This window comes from Hipposideros armiger, unplaced genomic scaffold (genome assembly GCF_001890085.2).
Source record: "Hipposideros armiger isolate ML-2016 unplaced genomic scaffold, ASM189008v1 scaffold_288, whole genome shotgun sequence".
Lineage (NCBI taxonomy): Eukaryota > Metazoa > Chordata > Mammalia > Chiroptera > Hipposideridae > Hipposideros > Hipposideros armiger.
In genome coordinates, this window is record NW_017731638.1 from 144,221 (window position 1) to 160,282 (window position 16,062).

The following is a 16,062-nucleotide window of genomic DNA, read 5'->3' on the forward strand; positions in this document are numbered from 1 at the left end:
TTCCCTTCTGGCTTTGGGGATCCTTCCGCACCCTAAAAGGGAGTAGAAAAATAGGGGGGTGAGAAAAAGAAGAATGAGGCGAATATTTACTTTGTGATGAAATTCGGAAACCCTTTGCCTTTAAGGGCGCTCATTTTCGAGGTTTGGTTAACTTTGTTCTTCTTGTTGTTTATGTTGTCCTTAAAAAAAAAACTATACAAATCACCTTACTACGAAAAAAATGCACTCAAAAGAAACAAAACCCCACCAATCCTAAAATATTTTTCACTATGTCTTTGAAGAACATTCTGCTTAAACCTTTGAAAGGTTGAGGGGACCACTTCTTGGCTCTCCATGATTAAAACCACTAAAAAGTTATGGACAACAGATGCAAATATAAAATGTCCTGTGTCTTTGCAAAGAAGGCTCCAAATCCACTCATTGTGTAATTGTGTGTGTGTGTGTGTGTTGCTCCCAAAATCTGAAAAAAACCACCAAAACTTCATAAAATGGAGATTCCAGCCAAGAAAAGAATGGCACATGGAATCTGTTGAAAATACATACAAACAACCCCTAAAACGACAAACAGTACAGAATGAGGTGTTCATACTGTATTTGTTACCAAATGTATTGGGCAAAATGACCAGGAATATTAGAAATGGTAACTGTGGTGAGCTGGCCTTTTTGTTCTACAGTGACAGAGGTACAGTTTTAAAAAAAAAAAGTTGTGTAGCCATCAACACAGAGAGATCACCCTTAAAATCTCCAAATCCAGCTTTCAAAATACCCTCCTGTGAAACAAACAGGAATAGGAGTTTTTGTGTTGAAAAATGTCAGTAATAGTCCCCCTTTTAAAATCGAGATAGAAACGGGGGACTGTTGGCCCTCTGGTTTCTCATTATGAATTTTAAAGACTTTTGTTAGTGGCTACAATGATTCATCCTTTTCAATATAGAGGTTTTTAAAGTGTATATTTCTATTAATCACACTGAGCAACCATCTCTCCTTTAAATGCATGTTTAGCGTCTGTAGGCTCTGAGTGACCCAGGGGTGCTTATATAACTAAATGTGGGTGTCTGGGTGTAAATACGTGTTTATGATTTTTTATAATATATATGTCTGTGGGTTGCAGCTAACTCCTGTGTGTGTAATAATGTTTTCCTCTCTGCTGAGGCTTAACTTCTCCAGCCTATTGTTTGAGACAACAGATATAAGTTGCGATGGGAGAGGAGCGTCGGATTTGGTGTGTATCCCCCATTTCCAATTATAGATGGATCATTACAGACAGCGGAGTCCTGAGAAGCCAGACATCTGCTCCTCACATGAATGCACTCACCTCCTAGAGACCAGGCTGCCATCATGCTCTGGAAGCTCGTGGAGAATGTCAAGTACGAAGATATCTATGAGGTGAGCCGACACCCCAAGATGCATCTTAGAGCTTTGCAGACAGAGAATTTGAGCTTCTTAACACCCCAACTGATCTATATATATATATATTTTTAAAAGCTATTTACTCGTAGATGTCCGGTCGGTGTTCTCAGCTTTCTCTTAACTTTTAGCAAAGCTGGCTTGGGGAGACTTCGCTATTCTGAAAAAGGACTTGAAGGTTGAAATCTGACTACTTGAACTTAGAAGATTTCTCTTTTTCTTTTATTTTCTTTCTCTCTTCCTCGCCCCCCCTCCCCCCGTTAGAGTCTTATGGGCAGTGCGGTGCTACTGAATGTGAGCAGAGAAAACAGACTGCTATAAAAGGCAGAGGCTCCGCTCGTTTTGAGTGTGGGAGAGAATTAGGGTTTCAAGCCTCATTCGTAACAGACTCGGGCTTTACATTTTTTGTTTTCAGTAAAATTTCTAAAATCGATAACAAACGGATCCAAGCAGAGTTGGTAAATTAGAAAGAAGGAGGTAGATAGATGGATAGATGGAAGTCGACAGAGCACAAACCAAGGAGCCGTAGCAGACAAGTTTTCTTCGATTTTCTCATTTCTTGCATTTTGCTTTTTTGAGGGTCAGTGCGCCCAAACCGCCCCCCCTCCCCTTCCATGTTTGGGCATTTTTAGCGAAATGTTCTGCCAGTGTTCAGTGCGCACGGTTCTCTACGGGCCGAGGCTCTAGCGCAAGTCTCCCTCGGACTGGAGAAGTTGCCCGCAGCTCCGGGCGCCTGCAGCTGGCGGGGCCCGGCCGCGCCCGCTGTGCCCTCTTGCTCGCCCGCGCGGAGTGGAGAGGCGGCCAGGCTGCTCGCGGGCCAGACGGGCGGCCGGGCGGGGCGCGGGGTGCTCGGCGGGACGGAGAGGGACGGCCGGCGGCGGCCCCGCGGACCCTCGCTCTCGGAGTCCCCGACTTGGGTTCAAGGGGAAGGGGGGAAAGCGAAGGCTCCGAGGAGACGTCGAGGGAGGGAAGAAAGAAAAGCTTGGAGAAAGTGGAAAAGACAGGCGAAGAGGATTTAGGGAAGGGGAAGGTCGGAGCTGGAGAGCGGGCAGGGGAGATTGCAAAGAGGAAAAGTTGGGGAGAGGAGAGAGGAAGGGAAACAAAGTCCCGAGCGGCAAGCGTGGGCAGCGCTGGGTCGGACGAAGCGCTCGCGGTGGGGCACACGGAGGCTCCCCAGCCAGTGGGGGAAACGCTACCCTGCCGCGCCGGAAAGACTCCGGAAAGCTCGGCCCCGAGCCGCCCTGCATATACTAGGAACCAGCCGCGCACAGAAGCGCCTGCGAGCTCCAACCGATGCCGCTAGCCCAGTCCTACCGGACAGATGGGCTCGCCCGCTGCATCCCGCAGGCAGCGCCGGCGCCCAGTGCCCCCCAGCTTTAGCCAGCCCTGAATCCTAATTTTTAGGGGGATGGGGGAGTGGGGTGTGTGTGCGTGTGTGTGTGTGTGTGTGTGTGTGTGTGTGAGAGAGAGAGAGAGAGAGAGAGAGAGAGAGAGAGAGATTGAGATTTGTCTTTCTGCAAAAGTTGATTGGGGTTTTCCTTTCCTCTTTGTGGTTGTGTATTGACTGTAACCGAGAGCCGCGACTCCGCCTTGTGGGGTTTGTTTCGATTCGGCCTCCTTTCTTTCTTTAACAGGCAGGATGATGGTAAAGTGGAAGGCGCTAGAACTACCCTAAAGAATGTGAGCGGCCGAAGTAGGCATGACACTGGACGGGATAGGGCCACAGTGTAAATAACTCCGGGTGTACACGTGGAGGGATTTCAGTGGGTTCTAAAAAGTAAGCAGGCTATATATAATGCGTTCTTGGATTAAGAAAAGTAAATTGGCTGAATGAGAGACGAGGGAGGGAGAGAAAAAAGAAGGGAGGGAGGAAGAGGAAGGGGTGGAGTGGAAGAGGGGAAGAGAATAAAGTGGGAGGGAGAGAGGAGAGAGGCAGAGAAACAGAGACGGAATAGTGCAGGTATTCCTAGCTGCCTAAATTTCCTGCTCAAAAATATAGGCGAACCCGCAGCCTGGTAGAAGGAGCCTATTTAAGTCGGGAGGAAGGTTGAACTTTAACAGAAATGGCAGTCAAGCCAGTTGAACGGGTTCCTGAAACATCCGAAAAGGTTTTCTGTTGCCCCTGGCTTTGCCTGGAAAGGATAAGTTTAGGTGTACTTGAGGATTGATGGCATATATTTTAAATTGCGGTAAAAAAGAAAAATCACAGACCCTGCGCATTAAAGAGGGGAAGGCTGCGTAAGGGATGAAAAGACCCCACTTGTCTATGTCCTTTAACGAATAAAGCATAATCTCCAATATTCAGTGAAGGTCTTCCAACATCACTGTAAACAACCAGGCCCACCGGTTTAATTCTCTCGCCTCCAAATGACGAGGCAACGCCTTTTTATTTTGTGTTTTAATCTGCACACAAAGCACCCAGGGCGATTAATTCTTCCCATTAGGAAAGCCCCTCTCCAGGAACAAGGACACCTACTTTCCGTACAAGCCCCCAGCGATGCTCTCCCTCACTGCCTTGTCCAAGGGAGCACAGGCTGCTGTATGCGTGTCCCCGGCTCAGTTAATTGAAGTTCTGCCTCTTTCCTGCTAAACTTTTTCCCCAGTCTGCCTTTGCCAGCCCCCTCGTCTGATTACATCTAGTAATTCTCCACTGAATGAACGTCATTTACAATAGTAGGGGAGCTCTGCGCTCGCTGCTGCTTCACGCTCCATTTGTCCTCCATTCTCCCTTTAAAGTACTCGTGTAATATTAATAGTCATGAATATCAATTATTATGAGGCGGTGTAGGCAAGCAGAGGGAGGAAGGGGCGCCCGAGCAGTCTGAGCCCAGCTTCGGGTGGAAGAGGACTGTATCTGGAGCCCCTAGGACCGGCAGAAGAAAAAAGGCCCAAAAAGACAGCAAGAGACCGAGGAACGGCTCTGTTTGTGACAGGCAGCGCCTATCTTGTTTGGGGGTGGGGGGGGGTTGTTTTTTTTTTTTTTTGATGGCTTGTCCTGGAAACACCTCAAGCTCGGCTCCTGTGTCCAGCTCATTTCTCTGCTGGACTCCTTGATTTTTTTTTAATCATTGTTTGATTTTGAGCAGTAACCAGGCTTTTTTTTCCAGATGTTAGTCCACACCTATTCATCCATGGTGAGTTTGGATTCACGTTGTACCAGAATTGCATGCTCCCTCCTCTCACTGTCTCTCTGTCTCTCCGTCTCTGTGTGCGTGTCTCACTCTCTCTGTCTCTGTCTTCCTTTGAGCGCCTTTGGCTTGGTAATTTAGCACCATAATTGGACGAGGCTGCAGCTGCTTCTCTCTGCATTGTGTGTTCTCTGTCTGAGCTCCAAGAGTCAGCTCGGGAGGGGGGAGGCCGAACAGAAAAACTTTTTATTTGCCATCGCAGTTTGGAAATTTAGGTGAATATTTCTCCAAAAAGAACCATGGGGACTTTACCTGGCATTTCCACAGAGGAGAGGGAGAAACTTAAACACCCCTCTCACACATGCCTCCTTCTTCAGCTGAGTTTACCACTCCAGATAGGACCAACAATAAGTTGTTTGGGCCCCCTTTTTTTTTTTCTATCCCTTCCAACCCCAGGCCCTTCATTTTCACACCCTGGAGTAGAATAGCATTAGATACAGAAAAGCAACCTTAGAAATAACTCCTGCGAACCACAACTCAATTTAACAGGGGCTCAGGATATGATTTCCAATGAGATCCATTTCAATCAAACACTATTTAAATTAATTCCTCTTGGGGAGGGAGTGGTGACTAGGAACTCAGATCAGCAGACTCCTCAGAGCTCTTGGAATTATCAGGCTGTGTGGGGAGCCCCTGGGCAGGGGCTGGGTTGCCAGTCAAGGCAGAAGTTGGTTTTGAACTGGAGGAGCAGCATAGCAAATAGTATGAAGTTTTATTTGTTATGCTTTGGCCCTCTGGAAGAGTTACCAAAAAAAATAGTTGCAAATACCCAGGAGAGCAAATACTATATGTAAGACTCCTTTTCCTATATTTTTAAATAAAGAATTTAGAATATCCCTCCAACGCAGTTATTGTACCCTCACTCCTTTTGCTGGCTTTGCACTCCCAACTGAAGGCTCGGATGTTGGTTAAGTGGGTGATTTTCCCCTCAAAGCCTTGCGTGTGGAATTGCTGAAAGCCTGTGCCCTCTGAGTTAACTTGGCAGTATAAGTTTCAGATTCTTGCTTCCCTTGTCCCGGGAAGAACAAACGGAAGCCAGGCTTCTCCATTTGTCTCTTGTATTTTTTTTTTCTCCCCCTTCTCTCTCTCGCTCTCTCTCTCTCCCTCTCTCTCGCTCTCCCTCGCTCTGCTCCCAGGACCGGCACGATGGCGTCCCGAGCCACAGCTCGCGGCTGTCCCAGCTGGGCTCGGTGTCCCAAGGACCTTACTCGAGCGCCCCGCCGCTGTCCCACACTCCGTCGTCAGACTTCCAGCCGCCCTACTTCCCGCCCCCCTACCAGCCGCTCCCCTACCACCAGAGCCAGGACCCCTACTCCCATGTCAACGACCCCTACTCCCTGAACCCACTGCACCAGCCCCAGCAGCACCCTTGGGGGCAACGGCAGCGGCAAGAAGTGGGTTCCGAAGCCGGCTCTCTCCTGCCCCAGCCTCGGGCCGCCTTGCCCCAGCTCTCGGGCCTCGACCCCCGGAGGGACTACCACTCGGTCCGCCGGCCCGACGTGCTGCTGCATTCGGCGCATCACGGCCTGGACGCGGGCATGGGTGACAGCCTCTCGCTGCACGGCCTCGGACATCCCGGAATGGAAGACGTCCAGGTAACCATAAACAAACAAACAAACGAAAAATATTATAAATAATAAATAAATAAATAAATAAATAAATAATAAATAACGAATGCTGCGGGAGGGGGGAACCGTGTGGGTGGGGCAGTTGTCTCCTTTGAGGGAGGGAGCTTCTGTGTGTAGGACAGGGCCGGCTGGACACGACATATATAACCGTTTATGTGTGTACGTGTATGGCTTTAAGTGGAGGTTTCTGGGGGTGCAATTATAAGCGGTAGAACCACGAGAAATGAAACCATGAAAGAGAAAAATGTATGTGTAGTTGGATCATTTAAGATCAGTAGAATCAAGGCTAGGTGTTTTTGTCTTGCCTTAGCTACTCACTCCTTCTATTCTCTTGGCGCTTTGTGTGCACAAGCTGGCTACCCTCCCCAATGCATCCCCTTCATTCACGTCCCTTAGTGGGCCTGGCAGGATGACATGGCAGGTGAAGACCCAGAGGCCTAAGGGTTGGGGCTGCAGCATGGAGGCACAGTGTCCTCTGTAGGCTCCAGAGGTTCCTGCTGGATTTGCAAAGACTTGGTTAAGCATGACAGTGCACACTGGAAGAAAAACATGCCGCTATGTTTGTGCAAGCCAGGTATTACTTTGAATGTCCCATAAGCTGCAGAGAGCCCTTTTCCAAGATAATTGAGTTCCAGACTCATCACCTGAGAAATGGAATATTTGTGGGCAGAGACCTAGCAAGCCATAAGGCTGTTTGGGAGTCCATGAGGGCAGATACCATTTTAGAGATCCTTTTCACCTTTTTGGTCCATTAAATGACTGTGGAGCAATATTCTCCACATCCCTTTTCAGTTCTCCCCCTCCTTTAATACTGTACTCTCTCTCCCCAATGCCACCATCCCGACTGAAGAGGCATCACGTGTTTATTTCTTAAAACAAAAGGCTCAAAACACTCCCCCTACCCACCCACTATCCCATCTGCAGTCTACACAATGGAGCCTGATTTGATTGAGAATACTTGGTTAAACTAAACAATAAAACATCAAAGAAATGATTTCTAAAAAATGTCTGGGTGATTCTGAGCAGGTCTCCTTTTGCTCCTTAGTTTAAATAGTCTCCAGAAAAGATAAATATGGTTGGAAGGTATTTAACTGACACTTCAGTCTCATTGGTATAGCTGTATATATATTATGTATCATTTTAGACATAACCTCTGAAGTGAAGGAAAATGAAGTGGGAAAGGGAAGAAGGTGTACAACTCTTTCTTCTTTACCTTGATGGGGAAAAAATGTATTTTGAACAGTAAAAATGTGGTAGCAGCATCAAATGCTGCCTGTGCGTGGTCTATGATGGTTTATTGTTTTAAAGGAAATTCAGTTATTATTTCCAAAAATGACGGCATCATCTGATCTGTGGCTGAATTTACCCATAGTAATAAGAATGATAGTTTTGTTTATTTGACTGGGCTGGACTTTTCCTGTCTGGAGATATTGCTCATTTCAGAATATCATATGAGAAAGAAAATATTTAATAGTTGCGTTTTTTTTAATGCATTGGGGTAATATGTGTCTGGGGGGAAAGTTTTTAAATTAACCTTTCTGAGTACTGTTCAAAGTGCTGGATAATGAAAGTGGATCAGCTCATCACCACTGCTGTCGGCAATGCTAACACTGGTTGTGTCACCCCCATCCTGCAGGCCAAGTGGCTCAGGTGACTGAACCTAGGAAATCTCTCCAAAGAGGGACCAGATTTATTTGGTTTTAGATTTTTTTTTTTAAGATAGAATTGTGAGGAGTTTTGAGTGTCTGGCCAAATGCAAAGGGCAAGAGAAAAACAGGGCCAGATCAGTGTGCATTTGGGAGAACACCCTTGTCAAGCGTCCTTGTTGCGGTTGGGAACCCAGAAGGCAGAGGTGGAATGAAGGTGCAGGCCCCGGCCCTCACATACTCCCCATCCCACCTCACCTTTGTCCAGTTCCTTCCCCAGAAGCATCCCAGCCGGCAGTCTGGCGGGAGGGGGGGGTATGGGGACTCTGGGCGACCCCCAGTGCAAGGGGTCATGGGATACACCCCATCCCTGTCCCAGACAAGGACGAGCTCAGTTCTCGCCAAGATGACAGGCATCCTGAGGCCGAGGCGTGCTTGACTTGACACAAGGCAGGTGACAAAGAAAGGGGAGGAGACGTACCTAGGACCAGACCCCAAAATCCCGAGGTTCTACTTCCAACTTCGGGATCTGTAGCGCAGGGGCTAAAGTTACACCAACGGGAGTTTCAGCATTTCCTGCAGCTACGGAATGGGTTGGCTGCTCTGGGTCTTTAAAAGGGACCAGAGAATGCCTGAACCTGGACCTCAGTCACTTGTTGGATCTCAAGGGCCTAGTGTGTGTTCCAGGTCCCCTCCTACCCGACCCCAGCTGCGGACCAAACAGATCCTAAGGGCGCTCACGGGCCGGTGGACCTCACAAGGAGGGTACTCACCTGGCAGAGCGTTGGGGGGAGCTATGTGACCCAGACAGACAGACAGACACACACACACACACTCAGCCACCACCCGACCCGTGAGAGAAGAGGAGAGCTAATTAACCAAATGCTTCTAATATTTTTTAAATGAAACTATAAAACCCTGTCAATTTCTATTTCAATTTACTCACAGGGGCTATTAAACTGGCAAATCGCTGTTTGGAATCTGGGTATGCTACATTTCACCCATTGTGTGTGGGGTGGGGGTGGGGGTGGGGAAGGGACAGTGTGTTAGGAACTCAAAAACAGCGTGAGAAAAAAAGAGTGAGATGACACCTAGTTTAGAGTTGGTTTAGTTGCCATGAACACCTCTTTTCTTCTTCCAGTCTTTGCTCTCTAACCTCTCATCACCTCTACCACCCATGAGTATAAACATATAAGAATGTTAAGTCAAACCCCCCAGCGGGCTTGTATGTGCGCGCGCGCACGGGCGCTCGCTCAATCTCTCTCTCTCTCTCTCTCTCTCTCTCTCTCTCTCTCTCTCATACACACACACACACACACACACACACACACTCAAACACACCCTAGTGTCTTAAAGCAACCCCTGGTATCACTTTTAACTAAAGAAGTCTAGTAATTACGAGTCTGAGTTGTTTTTCTGCGCTTCCGCATGCAGTCCTAATTAAATCTTTACGATCCTCCCTGTGACGATTAAGCGCCAGCATGCTGCGTGAATATCCTGTACAAAAACCCAGCAGGCGGCCGTAATTAGATAGAAAATCAGACAAGAGCCTTCTCATTAACTACCACAACTACCCCACGTCGCTGATGAGGCATATATACATATTTACGTACAGACGTGAGGGTGAGGTGTGGGGGAGCACTGGTCCTCGCCGGTGAGGTCGCGGGTTGGCTCGCCCACAGACACAGGCGAATATTTCTGTACTGTGTGGACAAGTTGGCACTGTAGACACGTGAGCACAGAAAGGCGTGAATCCTGTGTGTGCGCGCGTGTGCGTGGTGGGGTCTCCTGAGGAGTTTCGAACAAGTTCCAAGAAGTATTTTTAAAAAGGTTTTCAGTGTTTCTTAAGATGTACGTAGCATGTTGCAACATGGAAAACGGTTCTTATTGAGAATAACAATTTTCTTCACCTTTCTGAGAACAAAAGAGTGACTATTAACGAAAAGAAACAAATTAACATGCCCTCTCCATGATTAGATCGTTTAGTTCCTAATGTGCTGCTTGTTTGGGGTACAGAGTCTCTTCCTTGTGATGAACACACTCCCTGTCTGGGGATGCAGCCATGAGTGGGTGGGAGGTGCTGTGAAAACACCACCTCTCAAGCCCTTTGCTTTTTACTTCTTTGTAAAGTGGGTGACAAATTGGTCTAAACTTAGGTTTCTGTAGATCAAGGAAAGCAGCTGTACATTTCAGAAAGACCCAGCATTTATTTTCATTGGCGAGTAGGGGAGGGAATCCACTGCTTTGGGAGGCCCTGGGATGCACAGCCAGAACCCTGTTCTCGTGCACCCTAACAGTTAGAAACTCATTCCAACAGCTATTTCCCCTCAGAAGTGCTGCCAACACCCAGGGTGGAAACTTTCCTTCTCAGAGATGAAACTGTGGCACAGGAGATGAATGCTCTGTGCCATCACTACCTAGGTTCTGACTGGGAACATCCGGGCCTCTGTGTGTGTCTGTGTGTCTGTAGTCACAGCCTTCCTAACAGGTGTGCTCCTTGCTGGGAAGCAGCAGCAGCAGCAGCAGGGTTGGGAGGGGGAGCAAATTGTGCAGGTTCCTCCCAGGGACTGTTGTACAACAGGAAGTTCACAGCGCACAGGGACGTGTATGGACTGCCGTGGGTGTGCAGTCCTGGCTTTGCAGACGTGTTTCTATGGGTTACGTTTGCATTCCATTCCAAATTACTCAGACTTTAATTAAAATCCCACAATGTAAACTATTATGCATTTGTAAAATGACTCTGGGGTTAAGATGCACTGGGACAGAATAGAAAACTGAAATTGCTCTTACTAGTATTGGTGCAATTCTTTCAGCTGTTGCCAAATTTTCGCAATTCATGAAAGCAAATAATATAAAAGTTTATATGTCTATGTAATATCTGTGTTTAATATAATAACTAAACCAATCGTGCATCCCAGATGTCTCTCACAGTTTCCTTTTTCCTCTCCTTCCATTGGAAGAATTTATAATTTGGGTGAATTTCATCTCTGTGTCGATTTGGAGGTAATAATGATAATAGTAAAACCTCCCTTTGTGAATTAATATAAATGGAAATAACAGAACCTCCAGTTTGGAATGACATGATTTATGTGTGCAATTCTTTAATATCCAGTCAATTTGAATAGTGATGTTTTTATATTCACAGTCAGTTGAAGATGCCAATAACAGCGGCATGAATCTATTGGACCAGTCTGTCATAAAAAAAGGTATGGATTATTCCCCCTGAAAAAAAAGTAAAGTTTTCCTGTGCATTCATGTCCTTATGATGAGTTTTCACTTGGGGGAATTCATTATTTTATAAGACACCAATATTTGTTCACAATTACAGGACAGCGGCTGTCTGGGTGAAAGGGCATGTCGGGAAGAAGGAAATGGGGAAGGGGGAGGGAAAACTGGAGGCAGAAACCCGGATGAGAGAGACACAGGGACAGAGACTATTGCCATTTTTCTCATGGTACATTTGGTAGCAATTCTAGGTGCAATCTTAAATAATTGAACTACCATCATGTGTGGAACTGGCTGGGAAGCACTACTTTCAAAAATGTGCCATAATTATTTCATTGATAACTGGAGTTCCCTAACTAGACCCTGTGTCATTGAGAGAGTTCCTTCTCTCCTTGTTACTGTATTTGATTTTTTTGGTGGTAATTTTGTTCCCAGGTCTCTGTGTTTTATGAGGTGCTTCTTATTTTTCTAAATTGTGCCAAATGTGTTACTAAATATGCGCATCCTGAGAAGCTGAGACAGACTATGCACGTTTGTAAATCTTCCTACATATGCGTTCATGATTTAGTGCGACTGTGGAATCACCCCATACTGTTAAAGGGCATGTGATATTAACAAATGTTTGCAGTCTCTTGTACAGCTGTAAGCAAAATAATTAACTAATTAAACTAATTAAATGTAATTACAATAACTCATTTCGGGCGTATTGCAGCTGCTTAATTTTCCCCCCTCTTCTCTGACAGTCACTGAGAGAATGCCTGGCGATTAGTGTGGCTGTCGAAAGGCCCGAATGCCACTCACATGCTACAAATTTAGGAGCTTGAATGTGTAAACAGTACAATCTTTAATTATCGCAAGAACTGGTGCTTGGAGATACAATTTGAACTACAGTAACCCTTTCTTATCGATGCTGGAAAAGACCTGTCCTTATATTTGGTGTCAACAATCCCTGGCTTCAGTCATTTATGATTCATTAGAGCCACATAATATTCACAAAAACAATGAAAAGATGCTTTGGAAAGTAATCCAGAGTCAAGTTGGTATAGTAGGAGGGTTGTGAAGCAAGGATTCCAAAAAGGGTGAGGTATTCTCAATGTTCTTCTTTTACAAAGGCAGAAAAAGTGACTTTAAGAGGTGGGAAGGGGAAACTGTACTTGAAATGATGCCATTTGGCTTTGGAATGGAATATCCTGAAGGAGAATAGTAAGGTTTGGGGCAAAACTATTTAAGTGTTGCTTCAATCGTCTGTCCCTCTCATCTTTAGGTTTTTGGTCTTTAATCCTTTTGGTTTTTAATGCTAGCTTTTGGGTTTACTAGGGTGTCTTCAGTGCTTAAAATTTCAACTGTGCTGACAGCTCACTTGCACCATTTCCTCTTGCGTCTTCTGTTTTGGTTGATTGCTGGTTGATGGGGGATAAGGGGCAAGAGGCACTTTTCCATTGGCTTTTTGTTTGTTTGTTTGTTTGTTTGTTTGTTTCTTCTTTGTTTTAGTTCCTCTTCCCTCTTCATGGGAAGCTAGAACTCCTTAGCTCAGGGTTCCATATCCTAGAAACAGTGTTTCTGCTGGCAGTGGGGCACGCTCAACAGACGACCAATCAGAAATGTTATTGATGGCCAGGCCAATAAAAACATTTGGAACTTAGCTTACCTAACAAAACAGAGCTGAAAATATTCTTAGATGTGGGATGCGTTCGTTTCAGGGCTTGTATAGGTTTCTCAGCAGAATGTGAATACTTATGTATCAGAATACCTTATTCCTTCTCCAGGAATAAGAAAAGGAGAATCTTGACATAGTTGCTGGTTGTGTTTTGGAAACATAGAGTACTTTATATGGCCCCAAAAGCTTTTTTAAATTATTAATTAATTGTAATTAATTAATTAAAACATCTAAGTGGCACCACAGTCACTTTGTTTTAGGGACTGTGTTATGAATATGATGTGTTGGGTCAACTCCATTATTTAATATTTCAGGTATTTGCTTTGTTACATGAAGAAAAGATCCTAATGTCATAGTTTTATCTTTAGAGAGCCATGGGCAAAATAGGAATAAGTGGTTGATTTATTTTTCTAAATTACTATGAACCACTTAAAATAAGGTTATGGGTTCATTAGCTCCTTCCCTGCTCTCTGGTCTCCCATCTTTGTCCCTTTATGAGGAATGTCTCCAAGAGATTAATTTCATAAAAGAGGAGGTGAGAAAGTTTTCAGAACTAAATATTCTAAATTTCAACTGGCAGGGGACTCAGTTGCTTTATTTTCTAATGGACTTTTTAAAAAACAGATTTAAAATTTTTTAAATTCTACCTCGTTAATAAACGTGCCCCAACTGGTTCATGTTTGGGAGTCTCTGACTCTGTTTATGAAGCTAGAAGATTTAGGCATAAAGGATCTCCTCTCTCTCTCTCTCTCTCTCTCTCTCTCTCTCTCTCTCTCTCTCTCTCTCTCTCTCTCTCTCTCATTATGAAAAGACCCCCTTCTAAAATTTAACCAGTCCGATTTTTTCACCCACATTGATATCACCCCATAGATTATAGGCTAGCTCTCTTGTTATGTTTGCTATCTGGGCTTAGCTGACATTTCTGAAGTAATTTAGTTAAGAGGAAATGAGTTGTTCCCAGTAGAGAGAGCAAACGAGTGGAGTGAAGGTAGCCAGCGTGATAAATGGCTCTTTCATTTGAAGATCTCCAGAGCTCGTTTACGGCTAATTTTCTGTATTGGCCCCCTTTGAGCTATTAATGCAATCGGCAGGGACCGTGGCCCCTCTCCTCTTAGCTGCCCCATTAGAGCTCCCATTAAAGCTGCGGAGTCTCAACTCCATGGCAGGAGTGGGGGGAGTAATGAAAGGTGCTTTTTAAACCCTCCTAATCTAAACTGGCAGAGGGTGGTTAATACGATTTGAAGGGGGCTGGTCAATGAGCAATCAATAAAGTAATAATGAGAAGGATTCGGTACATTAACAGTCTAAAAATCCAACGAGACATTAAAAAATCATTCTTAACTCTCAGTTCCATTAAGATTGGGACTCTGGGTTGGGGGAGGGGGCAGGGTGGTGCCCAGCTAATATAAATGATCACTGCCAACATCCTACAGCCTAACTTTAAAAAGGCTCACCTAGGCTTAAGAAAAAGTTTTTGGTGCAATCAGAGGCCAGTGTGCAATTGGTTTGACACCTTAGGCAGCAGCAGAAGAAAAAAATGCTGGGATTTCTTGGAAAGGCTAGCGTGGCTGGAGTCCAAGGTTCAGATGTTGTGACTGTGGAGCGTTTTTATTGGTCTTAGGGATATCCTATTTGGTTAGTTTCAGTTCAACCACCGTTCTCTCCCACTTTTTTTCCCCGTTAGTTCTGGCCCCTTCCCCACATAAACACTTTGATTGGTGTGGATTTTCTTTGGGGTGGAGGGGAATAAAGAATTTGCCAATTTAATTACAATGGGTTCTGTTGGGATTTTTCCTTCTGACTTAAAAAGTAAAAAGCACCGAGAGTCTGTCAGAGCCTCTAATAGGGTATGAGTTTTCTCTCAAATGAAAAGGTTCACCTTTCCAGAGCTGACTTGGATCCCAATAAGTATTTATTCAACTAGGAATTCCGAGATACATTCCAGCCACCAGAGAGTAATCAGAGTTCATAGGATTTCAAAGCTGGAAAGGTTAGACACTCTTTTTCAACACCCCCACCTCCAGTGTGGAAACTCAGACAGACAAAAGATAAATGACTTATTCAAGGTCCCACATGTCAAGTAAATGATGGGACCCAACTCACCTTTTCCAGCCTCTTATACTTTGACCCTAAAGGATGCCAACAGTGGGTATTTGTAGGTTTTTGGGGTTTTTTTGGTTTTTTTTTATGTTCCAGCTTTCTTTGTGGGAATCCTTTTATTTTTCTTTCCAGGATTTCAGTACTCATATTCATGCACTTGTTATATATACACGTGGAATAAAATTTAGCCCTCAGGTAGATTAGAAACATTGCAAGTATGAGGAAAGTGGTGCTCTGCTGGTAAGAAGTAATTATTTCAAGCAATGTTCAGCGTCATGGAGGACTCCTGGTATAGTTTACATATTTAAGTCCCAGTACCTTTTAGAGGGACTTACCCTTGAACCTATTTCTTCCCTTCTCCCCTACCAGGAGCTCAGATTCACAGAGGGTCTGTTTCTAGTCAGACACAAAGATCTCAAAGCTGCAATTTCACACTTAAGTTTAAAGAATACAGATTAAGAGCTAGGCTATTAACACTTTGGCTCTATATTGTTCAGTAATGAATAATACTTTCTGTCATCAGTTTTCCTTTCTCTTTCTTAAAACTTCAGTCACTGTACTGAAATATTGATCGATTTTTAAACCTTTTTTCTTCTCTCCCAAATTAATGCAAGGAAAAGAGAGGCGGGAAGCAAGTGTTGTGGGTGTTATATCCAGAAGCTGGCCATACTATCCAACTGAGAACTGAAGAAGAAAAAAACACACCCAGTTTTAATATATGCACAGAAAATTGTAAACATGTAAAGAACTGAAAGCTTCACGCTGAGTTTTGCTATGCTCCATTTCCTTACCATTTCCTGCTGTCGCTTTAAACCTATCTTAGTCATCTCTGGGTTCCTTGAGCAGGAACAGTGTGCTCATAATTACTAACAAATCAACCGAGGCCCTGTTGCTCTCTGAGTTTATTGATAAACTGGAGGATAGCAGAAAGGAAAAGACCAAGAAAATAAAATATGGGCTTAATCAGCTGAGCTAAGCAGGTGTGAGAGTGGAGAAGGTAGATGGTACCAATGCTATGGACTTAAAAGGAAAGTTGGGACCAGAAATGTGTAGGCCCTAGTCTAGGGAACCAATGCTAAGATTAGGATGGAAGAGAGTTTTATAACCTGAGGATGAGAGAGTAGAGGGTAGGAAAAGGATACTTAAATTTAAAAATGGAAATATAATCTGAAGCATGCCTGTTCAAATAGTTTTCATCTATGGATGAACAC

At 44.8% G+C, this 16,062-nt stretch overlaps 1 protein-coding gene across 1 annotated transcript in view; it reads left to right on the forward strand.

Moving 5' to 3' along the window:
* Nucleotides 1-1,122: 1,122 nt before the first annotated feature.
* The window catches only part of TFAP2B (transcription factor AP-2 beta), a 38,693-nt gene continuing 23,753 nt past the window's right edge, over nucleotides 1,123-16,062 (forward strand). Inside the window, exons 1-4 of the mRNA XM_019658726.1 lie at nucleotides 1,123-1,386; nucleotides 4,515-4,541; nucleotides 5,732-6,190; nucleotides 11,015-11,075. Of these exons, the coding sequence (XP_019514271.1) occupies nucleotides 1,306-1,386; nucleotides 4,515-4,541; nucleotides 5,732-6,190; nucleotides 11,015-11,075 (628 nt within the window). The 5' untranslated portion in view covers nucleotides 1,123-1,305. The remainder of the gene's footprint in view (nucleotides 1,387-4,514; nucleotides 4,542-5,731; nucleotides 6,191-11,014; nucleotides 11,076-16,062) is intronic.